This window comes from Medicago truncatula, chromosome 4 (genome assembly GCF_003473485.1).
Source record: "Medicago truncatula cultivar Jemalong A17 chromosome 4, MtrunA17r5.0-ANR, whole genome shotgun sequence".
Lineage (NCBI taxonomy): Eukaryota > Viridiplantae > Streptophyta > Magnoliopsida > Fabales > Fabaceae > Medicago > Medicago truncatula.
Window position 1 is genome coordinate 61,487,588 of NC_053045.1, and position 15,609 is coordinate 61,503,196.

The following is a 15,609-nucleotide window of genomic DNA, read 5'->3' on the forward strand; positions in this document are numbered from 1 at the left end:
GCATTGTGTTGTACTGTTCTGTTCAATACTTGTTGTTTTGCAAACAAAACACACCTATAGTTTTTCAAAATGATTTTTGAAAAAAAAAGTTAAATAAGTAAATGGTCCTCTTAAATATACCAACGTTTGATTTTAGTCTCGTTAAAATATTTCTTAGGTTTTGGGTCCTCTAAAATTTAATTAAGAGTAAAATTTTAACATTTTCAGCTATATAATAAAATCTTCACCACCTCTAAAAAAAAAAATATCTAAACCAAACATTGATTTTTTGTTGTTGTTGTTGAGGTTTTCCAAAAAATTTCTGCTAGAGAGAATTTTATTTAAATACATGAAATTTGAAATTTATTCATCATGTTATGTGAGATTAACCCCTTCAACAAAACTCAGCCCCAATTCCAGTAAAAAAAAAAAAAAAAAAAAACTCAACCCTGGTTGGTCTAATTTGCATTGACATCATGTAGGTTCCATTTTATCTACTCTATTATTTTAATTTCATCATTTCTGCAAATTGAATGTTTAACAATAATATTCCATAAATTATCAAGAATTTACCAGTTCGTCCGCAAAATGAGCTGATTCATTCGAATTGGAATGCACCAATTTCCCTTTTTATTATGCTGAAAATAGTCATACTACAACTACAAGATATCCTCAGTTAATGTTTGTTATAAAATATTGTCCTTCCCTCAAAAATAAAATACTGTCCTGTCATTGATGTGAATCATGTGATTTCCAGTTCATTTTTTATTTCAATTAGGCAACAGACTTGTATTAGTTGTATAATTAATGAAATTATTGAAGATAATAAAACCAGAAAATTGACTTCCAACTAATTTTTATTTTAAATGTTTAAGCGATCACGTACGGTGTCAATAATAATCAATAAATGCAAGATGAGAACAATCTTTTTTTTTTTTTTGGTTACAAGATGAGAACATTCAAGATTTGAAAAAGAAAGGGTGCTTCTACCAAAAATGAAATGAAACAGAAAGAGTGATATTTTGAATATTTGAAATTTGAAAGTGATTTTTGACTTAGTTATTTTTCACTCTTTCCCCCTAATGATGGGATCATGGGATGGCCAAGTAAATTGATGAAACATGATTTAAATGAATATGAGTTGCGTGTGCTAATAAAATATGCCAACACAACCCTACCATTATTCAATAGCTATATCATGTCAGTGACAAACAACTTGCCCACGTATGTCTTAATCTCAGCCGAAGAACTAAGAAAACTAGATTTTTGAGAATTGTCACAAAATTGATGAATGAAAACGAGCGAAAATTGTGGCACAATTTTGTACATATTTTTAGAGTTTCGGTTCAACAAAATTCGGGGCACGGTTTGTAAAAAGAGGGACTTAATTTTTTGATAAAGTTCAGTTGTACTATGTACAAACTGGAAAATTGGGGCACGATCCTGCACTATATAAGACTTCATTCTTCATGTTTCGAGGTAGAGGCTTCAAGAGAAAAAAATTTGAGAAATTAAATGAGGTAACTTTAAGGTTGAGAATCTTCGGTGAGAGTTCTCTTGGGTTGAGAAATATTTGTAAACACTTTAAGTGAGTGAAAATCATTGAGTGTCTTGTTCATCGGAGAGATTGAGAAAATGATAGAAATTAAGGTTGATTCTTTGTGAGCTTGTTGAAACTAATTTCTTGTAACCCTTTTATATCTTTTTGTAAAGAACTCATTAATATTGGATTGTAGGGATCAGTCTTTTACTTAGAGTAGGTCAATTTGGACTGAACTAGCACACATTTCTTGATGTCTTTATTTCTCTTCTATCTTATCTTTTGGTTGTGGTTTTGTGCTTTACAATTCATTCCTAGAATAGATGTAGGTTTGTTATTGATTACTATTTTTCTTTACTCCACACATCTAAGTTTATTGGTGTGAGATTTGAATCTGAATTCACAATAGCTTTAATTTATCATCAATAACTATTAATAGCAGTTCTTTCTTTCTCTTTGTATGCGTGAATTGACCCTATAATTGTCGAAATTACTACGAGCCATTACGAGTTTGACAAGAGCTGCACCTTAAAGTTTCTACAAAAGAATATTGCTAGCAACAGAGAGAGTATATCAATTAAAAGTGATTATATCTGTCTCTCTTCCCCCTTACTCCAGCAACGAAGATTAATTATTATGGAGACAACAATAATTTTTTAGAGTTATAGACGCAAACATAGCAAACAGTATGATTACCGGATGTCTAAAATGGGATGGAGACATGGAGTGGGTTGAATTACAAATATAGGTTGAAATTTTCATCCTACCCCACCCGGCCACGGGTTGATCCATCGGTAGCAAAACACAAGAAAATATAGCTAATGCATGATAATGAATTTTCAGATTAAACATCACGTGTAGTCCTTACAGTGCTAAAACCTTTATAATTAATTGTTAGAGACAAGAATTTTCATACTTCATTACTAGTCTATTTCAAGACCAACTGGTAATAGATTGAAGTTTTTTTGTTCTTTCTGTATATACTTTCGTGTCTCGTGATAACCAGCAACTTTACAGTTACATAATAGCACATACAATTATTTACATTATAGGCTATAATTTCCACAAAATATTACCCGTGGTTGTCAATATTTTCATGTGCTTAATTTTCTAAGATAACATCTTTAGCTCTACATAGCAGAATGTGTGTGCGAGTTAGCAACATCATTATATAACAATAGAATGATTTGAAAGACATTCAATCTTCCAACATACTAACGTGGTAGGAAAATCCAATAATCACCTATTTGGATGGTTTACTCCAGTTGGTAGTGTAGATGTAGGACTTGCGTGGCATTAATGTATTGAGTTCTGTGTTACAATTATGAAGCAATTACACATTGAATAAGTTTGCAGAACAGTTATGCAACATTAATATGTCTAAATATCTAATTATGAGTCACAGTTAGTAGCAATTATGTATTCATAAATATATGATCTGGGTAGGGGTGCATTTGGTAGATTTGTACGAAGTTCATTCTCTTGAATTAAGCGTTACCTCAATTGTACTTAAATACTCACTCCGTCTTACCATTATTATCTTTTAACATTTTTTCTTTTTTTCAAAATAATTGTCACTTTACAATATACAACATTTTTTTTCTTCTACTATTATACTCATATTTATTGAATTTCATCAAACTTAACTACTCCACTAACTAAAATTAATAAGGGTGTTTTAGTAAATGCTATTAATTTTACCATTGAAACTAACACAATCAATTATTTTCTTAATAATCGTGCACAAATTTTAAACGACTAATATTGTAAGATAGAGGGAGTACATTACATTTGTCGTACTGTATAGCAATCCTTTAGTTTTAATCGAACCATTCCATTTCAGACTTTAGACCATTTACAATGGCCTATTGAATGCCATTTTCAATATATTGAAACCATTGGAGAGGGGTATTGAAAATGAGAGAAAAGGAAAGAGGTGATGAAAGGGTTAAACATGTTGAAATTCTGAACCGAGAGGCCACGCGTCGCGTTTCTGTTGGCCAAGCTGAGCACGTGTGATGCACGCGCCGACAGGGCACGTCTGTAGCAGGTGGACGCGGAGAGAGAAGGTTGTTTGGATAAAGCTGCCACACGTGGTGCTTCACGATTGGCTGCTTGAATTTTTATCTTCTTAATAATTTGGACTCAATTATTTCATTGCAAATAATTTATTTTTTTTACCAAAATTCGTGAATTTTTTTGTACAAATAGAGACTTGGATCATTTGATTTGGACACAGAAAAAAAAAACCAAGTTTTTCACTCTCTTAATCTTATTATTAGCATTTCTTTTGAAGTTTTAGTCTTTATTTAGTGAAATGGATCCCAATAATAATAATCAATTCAACACCCAAAATTCTTCTGATTATCCATTTAACTACCAAAATCCCAACAATTATCAACACCAAAATCAATTTCCCAACCAACATCTTCAAAACCCAAATCAATGAGCGTGCTAGTACACCGCAACCATACTCGACCGAGGTGTTACCAGCTTTTGCAAATCATGTGCGTGCTAGATCCGAGTTGCGTGATCCAAATGTTCATCACGAATTGCAAGCAGATCTAGTGAAGCCCATATGGACAAAGTTTGGAATGTATCGTGATTGAAGATGATTTGTATGGTACTAAATAAATTATTTGTGTGTTGTATGCTTAGTTTGTTGTCTTGCATTTTAAGTTATTTGTGTGTCGCATGTTTAGTTTGTTGTATTGTATTTTAAGTTGAGAAAATAAAAATAAATAATTTTACAAAATTTTATTTTTCCGAAAAAAAACTAAAAACTAAAAAATAAATAGTTAATTGTATTATTTTAATTTAATTATAATCGATAATTTTATGTAATTATAAAAACAAAATTAAATAAGAATAAGAAATAAAAAGTGGTGGGGTAGGGTGTTGAATGAAAAATCATTGGAGAGGGTAAAAGTTAAATGACTGTTGAATAAAGAGAGAGAAAATGATGTGAAATGTTGATAATTGAAAAAGTGGATGTTAGAAAGGTATTGAAAGAAAAGAAAAAAAAAACTATTGGGGATGGTCTTAGGAACATGTAGAAGGAGTGAGTGTTACACTTTCATAGTTTAACCAACAAACGGTTCGTTTACATCATACAGTATATGTTGGTCCGCTTGTACGATACTAGGACAATCACAAAGAGCCAATAATATGATGCTAGGACAATCATAAAGAGACAATAATTTTATCAAACAATTGAGTTCAAGTGATTAATGAATTCCACCAACGATAGATTATTCACAAGAACCTAAGTTTAATTAATGATGAAATAATTCTTGATCATACTTTATGCCGAGCTTCGGATTATCGGACCGTTTTTCCCAAGATCCATAGGGTTAAAAAAAAAAAAAAGAAGACAATGATTTAAAATAGCTATAGTGAGCTTAGATTTTGTCAAAAGAAACATTAGAATTTCAGCTATTGAAAGCCAAACATTAATCTTTTTTTTAATTAGGGGAACATTTTAGTACACATACTAATCACTAAAAGTGATTACTTGGGATATACCTGATGTATTCAAGAAATGCCATTTTGGAATATTATATCCGGCACTGTCATTCTTCACATATTAATTGTCTTGAACTGCTAATGTTTAGTATTAGAAAAAGTGGAGTTTGTTATTTTGGTAGGGAAGTGTTTCCCATCATTCACAATTTACATGGTACTTCAGAGTGTGGTTGTGATCCATGATGCATCTAGAGAAATCAATTCCAAAGTTTTTCATTGGGCTCCTAATGGATTATCACTCAACTCAGGAGATAACCTCACTCTAGTTGTAGTTCTTCACCAAGTTACCGCTCCTTGTACGTATATAACCTTCCTTTAATTATATTATTAATTTAATTTGTGTACAATATATGTATAAAACATTTTTATACATCTATCCAATCAAATTTTACTATTTGTGAAAATATTTTAAGAACTCTCGTATTACACTGCACAAAATTAATCTCTTACATTATACCGTCAAAAACATACTACAGTGGTAATCAAATTAAAGTCTAACTTGGACACGTGAAATCGGCTATATGGATCAAACCATACCATAAAATTTAGATATGCATTTATGTATGGATAGACAGTATACTTATGTGTCTCTTTTGATTATTTATCATCAATTTTTCTTCTGGAAGTGGGATACAAAATTAGTGTTGACAATAGATTAGCATTTGGAGCAAATCAGAATATCATTGAGGCAGAAGTTGCAAAAAAGAAGGAAGAGTATATGAAAAATGAGGAGCTTGCTCATATTTATAAACTGTATAAATCAATGAAGGTAATATGAATACTTTCTCTATTTGGATTTGGATATAGCAGGGTAACATTAAAATTTGAAGAAAATGTCACATGTTAACTATATTTACTGTAGCTACTAGCTAATGATACAATATTGTGCGACATTTTTTCAGATTGGATTTAATATAGAAATAGCCATGGGATCTTCACCTAAGACTGTTGCATTAAAATCAGCCACAAAGTTAAAGGCTACTTGGTTGATACTAGACAGGTAAGATGAAATCAAACTCATCAATCAAATTACTTTTATTCTTAAATATGAAGTTATGCATTTGTTGATTTACAATGTACCTTAAATGGTCACAGGAAAATGAAAAATGATGAGGATTACTTCCTTCATAAGCTTTCTTGTGGCATATCAAGAATAAGGAGTTCCAATAGAATTATACGTATAAGAGGACCAATAGACACTCCCCAACAACAAAGAAGATCATATAGAAGTTCTGAAACATATGCTAGCAGTATACAATCACATGACTTGTCAACTGATTTAGACCTTTTAACCATTGACATTTTCTCCAATAGTAAGTCCTTGAATGCTTTTTGATTTCATCTCATGCCATTTAGTAATTGTTATCAATTAAAACGACATTATTGACCATTTTATAAATGCTTATGGTGAAATTTGAACTACGTTTCTTGAGATTATAAGGCTAAACTCTTACAGTTGATCTACCACCGGACAAAAGATATTTTGATAATAACAATAATAATAATAATATTAATAATATCGAATATGTTATTAGTTAGAATCTGCTTACATTGTATTGATAGGTCATGTAAACTATCAAATGTATCATGATCAAGGACTGAGACAAAAGATAGCCCTTGAAGAAAACAGACACAACGAGCAGAGGAGGGACTCAAAACAGAAACAAGAGTTCAAAGAGAACAATAGCAAAATGCAAGAACATGAAAGTTTAACCTCAAAGGTGTATCAGAAAAGTGACAGATACTTGTACTCTGGTGGAGCTAGGAACTTTTTCCTTGGAGGGGCTGAAAAATATACAATATGTGAACAATTTTTCAAATTTGAGTAATTTGCATATAGTAAATTAATTTCAATCACTTCCTCCACTTGGGGGGAAAAAAGGCTTTTAAAATTTATTTTGTTGTATGCTTCTATGGATCATTTAATACATCAGTTTTGTCACACTCTGTCCTGTATAGTTACCTCCAAAATAATGTTAGAAGGATAACCATGATTTTCCTCTCAGCCACAGTTCTAAGACCAAAAAGAGTAATCACTCACATTTAATAAGCAATAACGTGAAGGAGAAAAAAAAACTGGCATATTGCATAAAGTAGAATCAACTTAATAGATTTGTCAAATAAATTCATACAGCAACTCAATTCTCAGAAAGAAAAAACTAAATACTGAAAAGTTGCGACGCAAACACCGTAAGCTTTTTACATCGTGTGGGAGCTTGTCATGCAAGTTACTGTTATCATCGTTGTAAAATCAACTGAAGTCAATCAAAAGACACGGATCCATCAAGTCATCAAGGTTTGCTTCAACATCGTCCTTCAAAGAAATTGGCTTCTTTCCTTTTTCATCAACCAAATTTAGCTCAGAGGAGTGCACACGACTAGCATCGAAGCCTTCCCAATTCTCTTGTCTATAAAACATAGACTTCAATGAACCACTTTTATATGGAGAACTTGATTCTGACATCTGATATTGAGTCTCCATAGGTGGTGGAATTTGAGGATACTCACCAAGCATCTTACGTGAAGGAAATGGAAGGTATGAACATTGTGGGGGTGGAGGCAGATCTGATACCATAGCCATAGGTAAATTTCACTTGCGGTATATTAAATTCATCATCTTGTGAATCCTTAACTTGTTGGCTATTTGAACCACTTTTATTCAACTCATCATTCAGTTCCATCTTGTCAGGAAAGGGTGACATACGCTTTTCAAGTTTTCTTTTTCTTGCATTCCAAAAATTCTTGATGTCATTATCGCTTCTTCCAGGCAACTATCACAAAAGAAAGAATACAAATTAACGATCAAGAAAATACAATAACATGTAAAGCTAGATTTTCCAGAAGCTCTCTTAACCTTATACACATGCAACTTAAAACAATCAATCTCTACTAAACAACTTATAGACATGGTAATTGATAAACTCCGTGGCTTCAAACTCATAGCACAAATTGGTAACTAACAAATCTGTTTCAGTATGTTATTGTAAAAGACGTGGTAAATATGTGAGTCTCCTAAGAACAAATACAAATTAATGACATGATCACCAAAATAATCAACAAGGTATAACACAAGTGGTAAACCCTAAATTGCACAATGTGTGATCTAACGAATATGGTTGCAATTGTAGAAGGATAGATAAATATTTCAAATAAAACAAAAAGAAAAGAAGTAAAGCATGAAGATAAAACCTCTTGAGCCAGCTTAGACCATTTGAATTCACCAAAGTTGTTAAAGAACCGAAAGACTTTGGTTTTTTCTTCTTCACTAAACGGCCCCTTCTTCACATCTGGTCGAAGGTGATTATACCATCTTAGACGACAACTTTTACCGCAACGTATAAGCCCCGCATTTCTTGATACCTCGTTCCATTCCAATTTCTGGTTCCATGTTTTTCCACATATGCTTTTAACATTTCATCCTCTTCTTTTGACCATTTTCCTTTTTTCAACCCTTTGTTAGTATCCGATGATGAAGACATTGTGATGATAAGTAATAAGAACGCTTAAACTTTGAGAAGAAATATATGAAACTATGTAAGCAGTTCAAGTTTATATATATTGCACTTTTAGAAGAAATACAATGAAACTGTATTTCCGCAATACCAGGAAAATGAGAGAGTTTTAACTAATGATTAACTATAATACGAACTAAACCTATGATTTAACTAATGATTAACTGTGATTCAAGTAAGGCAATATATTTTATCCTATACGTGATTGAATTAACTACAGTTTCTTCTTTAGGCAGATATAGTTGTTAGTTAACTTTTCACATGAAAATTCTTAGATAAGCAATATAACTTGTCCCATCCCATCCCATTTTATATGAGTAATGATACATAGACACCCTTTATTTTCATACACCCTTGTACACCTAGGAAGAGAGAAGAGGAGAGAAAAGAGAAAGTATGCTTGTGCGGGGTCCACTTAACTACGTGTCAGATTTTTGTGTAGGTGTTAAAGAATGTATTGCACCTAAGGGTGTCTATGTATCATATAAGGCATATAACTTATCCCAATTATATTACCATGTATATCGCACAAACCTACCTTCAAACCTAAATAATTAAAAAAAAAAAATTACTTTATAAATTTGTTTGTTACAATCATATCTTTTAAATTTGAAAATTATATGAATTTTTTTTAGATTTGTTTGTTACAATAATATCTTTTAAATTTGAAAATTATATGATTATTTTTAGGGAAAAAACTTATTTGAATATTATTTAATTGTTTATAACATAATTCAATTTTAATTTAAAATGTTGATTTCCACTATTATTTTTCATTTCAAAATTTAATTAATATTTATTTGAATTATTTATTTATAACTAGCAAAAAGATGGGCACTCACGTGTCCATCTTTCCGCTTTTTTTATTGCTCTAAGGCCCCGTTTGGATTGGCTTATTTTGAGCTTAATTATATGGGCTTATCTACTCCCATATGTCTTTTTAAAGGTGTTTGGGTAAATAAATAAAAATAGCTTATCATAGTTTCATAAGCTGCTTATGCCATATTTTAATATATAAGCCTAAATTTTCAGCTTACCCTCCGGCTTAACAAGGAGCTTATGGATTTATGTAACCTCCTTCGATTCTCTCTAAATCCACTTTTTCAAAACATATATTTTAATTTTTTTGTTTTTGTTTTTAGAAACAAACATATATTTTAATTATAATGTTAGTTGTCTTTGGCGTGCATGAGTAACAAAATTGCTATATTATCTTACCAAAGTAAGACACATAACTAAGATTTTTTTTTTTAAGGAAGATTTTTATTATTTTTTTGTTACGTAACAAAATGAAACTGAATAAATAAAACAAACTTAACTTGTCTTTTTTTGGTAACAAACTGTACAATATTATCTTTGATTTTTGTGGTTTGATTCTTTGATTTTTTTGTTAAATTAAAAATATTTAAAATTTCGATAATTGCTTATTTAATGTCAGATCCAAACACTTCAATTTATATAAGTACTTTTTAGTGTACATATCCAAACATAAATATGTTATTAAGTATAAGAGCTTATGACGTAAGCTCTAATGTTATAAGCCCTAATGCCATAAGCATCTATATAAGCTGTTTATCCAAACAGGGTCTGTCTAACGCGTGTAGAGTATCAACGATATTTAATAAAAAAAAAATTGCATGTAAATTACAGACGATATTTTATATAAAAAAATTATATAGATTAAAATTATAAGTATAGATATTTGTGAATTTCAAATGTAACAAATTCCACAAACTATAATTATCTTTTTCAAAGATAACAATTGTATAACAAATATAACAAAAATTATTTTATTTTATTTTATAGAAATTTTGCATGTAAATTACAAACGATATTTTATATAATTTTTTTTTATAGATTATAAATATAGATATTTGTGAATTTCAAATGCAACAAACTCACAAAACCATATTTATCTTTTTCAATGACAACAATTATATAACAAATATAACAAAAATTCTTATCTTTTTTAATAACATCAACAATTATAGGAAAATTTGTTTAAGGGTATAATTGGAGGAAAAAAAGTCAGTCCAAAACCCATCAAAAATCTCCTATTCTCTTTATTTATTTATTTTGAAGAGAAAAATTTGATGTCGTTTCCTATTTATTTAGTATATATTGACTAATATAAATTATTTTAAATTTAATAACATCACTATCACGACTATATTAATATTAATGGGATGACGGATGCCAATGTATTTGTCATTATGCTTTTCTATTGTGTTTAGTGGTATATCGATATTATCACATCTCGTTGTGATTTTTTTAGTTTAGGTTATATAACTAGAGATTCATATTTTCGAGTTGGCAGTTTTAACCTAAAATTAAAACTGAAGAGAGTAATGGACTTTAAAATTAAAATAGACAACACTCATGAGAACAACACTTAACCAGTGCGCATGCCTCTACGCATAAATCGGATTAGTCGTTCATCTTTGATGGGTCGGAAATCGATGAAAAAATTAAAAAAAAAAAAAAAAAACAATGAGAAATAGTTTCATCATTTCCAACGCAGAAAGGGAATGTAGGAGAAATACAGTATTAAATTAAAACCCTGATGTGATGTTACAAACTTGGTTGGAAGAGAGTTATGACAAATCTGTCAAATAAAAAATTGAATACTTGCACTAAACTCAGAGTGAACGAATGCCTAACTGCCAAATTGTGCATAAAAAAACATCAGTCCATAACTTATGCGTAATTTATTTTTCTTTTGACACCATAAGTCCATAACTATGCTTAAATAAAAAAAAAAAAATTTGTCAGGTAGCCTAGTGGTTAGAAATTCATTTTTAAAGTAAATAAGTGGGGTGTCCGGGGTTCGAACCCCGGCCCCTGCATTGTCCCTACCAACTGAGCTATGCTCACGGGGACTGCTTAAATAATGTTTTTACCATGAAAAATGATTTTTTTTTGACTTAAATATGTAAATTGTCCCTGTAATTTGGTGTGTTTTTTGTTTTTGTCTCTGTATTTTTTTTTGTGTTCTAAAACAACCCCTGTAAGTTAATAACTTTTTGATTTTCGTCCCTCCCGTCAACTGCCGTTACAAAAACGCACATGTGGCAAACGGAGGATGATGTGGCAGTGCATGACGTGGCAAACTTATTGATGAGTCACACAGTGAGAGGGACCAAAACCAAAAAATGAAATTTGTAGAGGGACCAAAGCCAAAAAAACAAAATTCGTAAAGGGACCAAAACCAAAAAGCGAGAAAAAAATAGCTTTCTTCATCTTCTTCCTTCCACCTCTTTTACATCTTCATCATTGTCTTCATAAATTCATCAAAAAACCAAGGAAAAAATACTCAGAAAAGAGATAAAAAAAAACTCAAAATCATCATCTCACTCTCAATAGACAACTTCTCACAAACCCAAACAAAATCCCCATTGACAATGGTCAGATTGACATCTCAACACTAAAATCCACAATGTTCATAGTCCCAACTAAACTTTTATTGATAATATCGAAATCAAATTATAACAACAAAATCCTCATTGTGAATGCTCGAATTCCCAATATTGAAAAAATTCACAAAATTCTCAAATTGAAAAACCTAAAGAATGATTTTTTTCATTACCAACTCTCGTCTCATCATTGATCTCGCATCTCTGCTGTTTCTTGGTCACTCCAAATGCTTTCTTCGTCAATTCTTTGAACTCTAATATCATCATTTTTGTTTCGAACATTTGGATCGTGTTCTTTATTTTCGGTTGATTTGGAAGATTGTTGTGTGAAATTGGATTATAAGAGAAAGGTTTAAGTTTGATATGAATATTCTTTTCACATGAAGTTCTAGAGGGATAATAAATATAATTGAAAAATATGTTGGAATGTTGAATTGAGATAAGTTTTATTTTAAAGTGTGTGAAATTGGATTGCACGTTGAAGAGTGGGTATATTGAGATAAGTTCTAGAAGGTATATTGCACACAAAATTACAGAGACGATTTACATATTTAAGCTTTTTTTTTTAAATAAAGCATGAGTATGAATTTGCATCAAAGTGGCAAAAGACATTCTATCTAGGTGCACCTTTAGAACCACAAATCTCTTATCAAAAAATTATTATTAGAATAAAAGTCAAGAGTAAAATAGAACGCAAGAACATAATAAAGAAGTAAGGGAACCGGGAATTGAGCAACTCTAAACGCAAGAACATAAATGAATTTAACTTTTTTTTAGGGGACAAATGAATTTAACTTATTATCAACGACAAAAATTTGTCTTATTTAAGAATTTATAGTAAATTATAATTATCAATGACAAATATGTCTTGTAATTTTGTAAGTTTCAACGTCAAATATATGTTTAGTGTTTTTTTTTTTTTATATTTATCAATGACAAATGTTTATCCAACTTTTTATGTATTTGTAAATAAAAAAATTGTCTCTTGTTTTTTTTTTTATATTTATCACTGACAATCATTTGTCCTGTTGTTTAAAAAAAACTATTTGTCTCATTTTTGATGTATCAGTGACAAAAAATTGTTGCGTGTTTTTTATTTATTTATTAGTGAGAAATGTTCATCTTATTTTCTTATACATCATTGACTAACATTTGTCGCATACTTTTTATTTATTTATCGCTGACAAATTCTCATCTTGTGTTGTTACGTATCAGTGACAGACATTTGTCCCTTGTTTTTTTTAGTTGTCAACGACATATTTATTGTGTATTTTTCAATGTGACAAATATTTGTTCCATATTTCTTTTTTCTATGAGTAAAAGAGAGTAAGTGAAAACAAAAATGTTTACCGCAAAAACAGAGTAGAATCTAAATAGAGTAGTGATATATGTACAACTCTTTGGTACAACTTCTATGACAACTTTGATTGTCTCTCATTTGATTGGTCAAAAATAATAGAGAGAAAAAAAGGAGGAGAGAGAATAAAAAGATAATGTGAGTATGAGAGAGAAAGTTGTCAAAAAATTGTTAGAAAATAGTTATACAAATATCATTTCTCATCTAAATAAGGATAAGATTTCGCTTGTTTAATAGAATAAAAAGAGGAAGTCTAGCTTTAAATCAGTTATTTTGACAAAATTGCCCTAATTTTGCTTATGTATTATCAAACTAACCCAATTTAATCAGTCAAATGAGTCTATTGTTTTCTAGCTAATGAGACACATTTGGATCCTTTGGAGCTCAAGGAGATAATCTAGAATCAACCGGTTCCTTTGAAAATCTCTATTTCATATCTATGAAATAGAATCCTTACTGTATTAGTTTCTGTAAAATCCTGTGTTCAATCAAATATAAATTATATAAACACCAACTTGAGTGTTATCATTCTATGATTATGGTCAAACGAGCCACATACATACAAAGGATGTTGTGGCCAGCAAATTAGTCATTTCAACATGACTAGGGTGACTAAACCTATGCATTTGTTGGAGGCAAACATTGAAGAGTTGGAGGCCAGAATTGAGGCTCAAATTGGGGAAGAAATAAAAAAAGACGGAAAGTATAGAAATTTCTATGACCGAGAGGCTGTAACCGAAATGAAGACGGTGCTAACGTGTGGAAGAAGACCATGAACATATTCTAACCATAAGAGAAAAAATCTTACAGGAAATGGGATTGATTCAGATCATCATCAGAAGGCAGTCAAAAAGGTGTAACTGACTGTCTTTGATGGAGAAGACACCATTAGAGAATGGATTACCAGTGTTGTGACATTATGGAAGTGCAAAACATTTCAGAGGAAGTGAAATTAGGTTGACTAAACCATATAAAGAAGGATCAATTGATCTCACTTGAGAGAAATTGAAGAGGACGATGATAGAGCAGAATTTGAAAATCCATATCGAGAATTATCTTAATAAACAAATAAATTAGGAATAGTAGGAATATACTGAAGCTTTTGAGTTTTTTTCTCTTCACAGGTTAATAGGCTGCCTGAAGTGCAATATCCAGGAGTATGTTTTCCGGGTTTCAGGCCTTAATCTCATCTTCAAGCCATGCACTTAGCTGAACGTATCAAGGCAGGGAAAATTGCATTATCCTATGGTCATGGAAGTTATATATGGCAAACAAGGAATTAAAGTGAAGAAAGTTTTGAAAGACCAGGAAAGGCAGCGCAAGGGTGAGAATGGGACAGCATAACTCTAGCTACATCCACCTTAACAAACAAAACCAATAACAGATCATGAGCAGTAGACAAAACTAAATGAAAGCGATCCAGCCTCTTCTATGGTGTCATGACCGAGGTCAGAAGAAACAGGACATGATTCTACTACCTGAAACAACTGACAAATATGAAACTAATTGAGAGAGAAAGCATTCCACCCATTAATCATTATATCAGTGCAGAAACAATTAGTATTGGTGATTTTGGGAGTTTCTGAAACACTAAACAGTGGGTAAATTATTTTGGTATGACTTGCATACTTGCATTTAGATGTGCCATATTTGCTCTGGTCAGCAATAATCTTTCAAATATTCTCGAGTTATCTTATAAAGTAAAAGTGCATGATTTCATGGCAGAATTAAGTGTGCAAATGGTTTTCAGCATTTCTGCCCACCGCGACCCTAGATATGCTGACTGATCAATAATGCGTGCATGTCACTACTTCTAAACTTCTTTAGCACAAAGTCACGCCTCACTAAATACAAAGCTACCTATGTTGGAACACCCCTCAAAGGGCATGATGCAAGCTTTACCAGCATAATACTCCTAGTAACTTTAAAAATCGAAATTTGCTCGTGCCTCCTGAAGTGGTAAAAGTAGGAGTGTCAATATTTTGTACAAATCCCTAACTCATTAGCCAAAAAATCCAACCCTTTAAGCCAACTTCGCTGACTTTATTACATTAAAAGAGCATGATTGTCCATGTAGCAAATACATCATTCTAGACAGTAAAATGAGCTTGATGTCCTCTCCTTTTAACCATGCCTTTCCGCAACCCATTGACATAAACATTATATTAAGAAATTTTTGAAGCGTAACTATCTTTTTGATGAAAGAAAACAACGAAATCCATAACCATCGGTGAAATCGTAAATTATCATTTTTCCTTTCAATGCTAACAATCAATTACTTGC

At 31.1% G+C, this 15,609-nt stretch overlaps 1 protein-coding gene across 1 annotated transcript; it reads left to right on the forward strand.

Moving 5' to 3' along the window:
- Positions 1-5,195: 5,195 nt before the first annotated feature.
- On the forward strand, positions 5,196-6,946 carry LOC11446041 (uncharacterized). The gene is made up of 5 exons (XM_039832833.1): positions 5,196-5,340; positions 5,620-5,813; positions 5,947-6,044; positions 6,140-6,357; positions 6,608-6,946. The coding sequence occupies exons 1-5, from the start codon at positions 5,196-5,198 to the stop codon at positions 6,871-6,873; spliced, it is 921 nt and encodes a 306-aa protein (XP_039688767.1). The 3' UTR covers positions 6,874-6,946.
- The last annotated feature ends 8,663 nt before the right edge of the window (positions 6,947-15,609 follow it).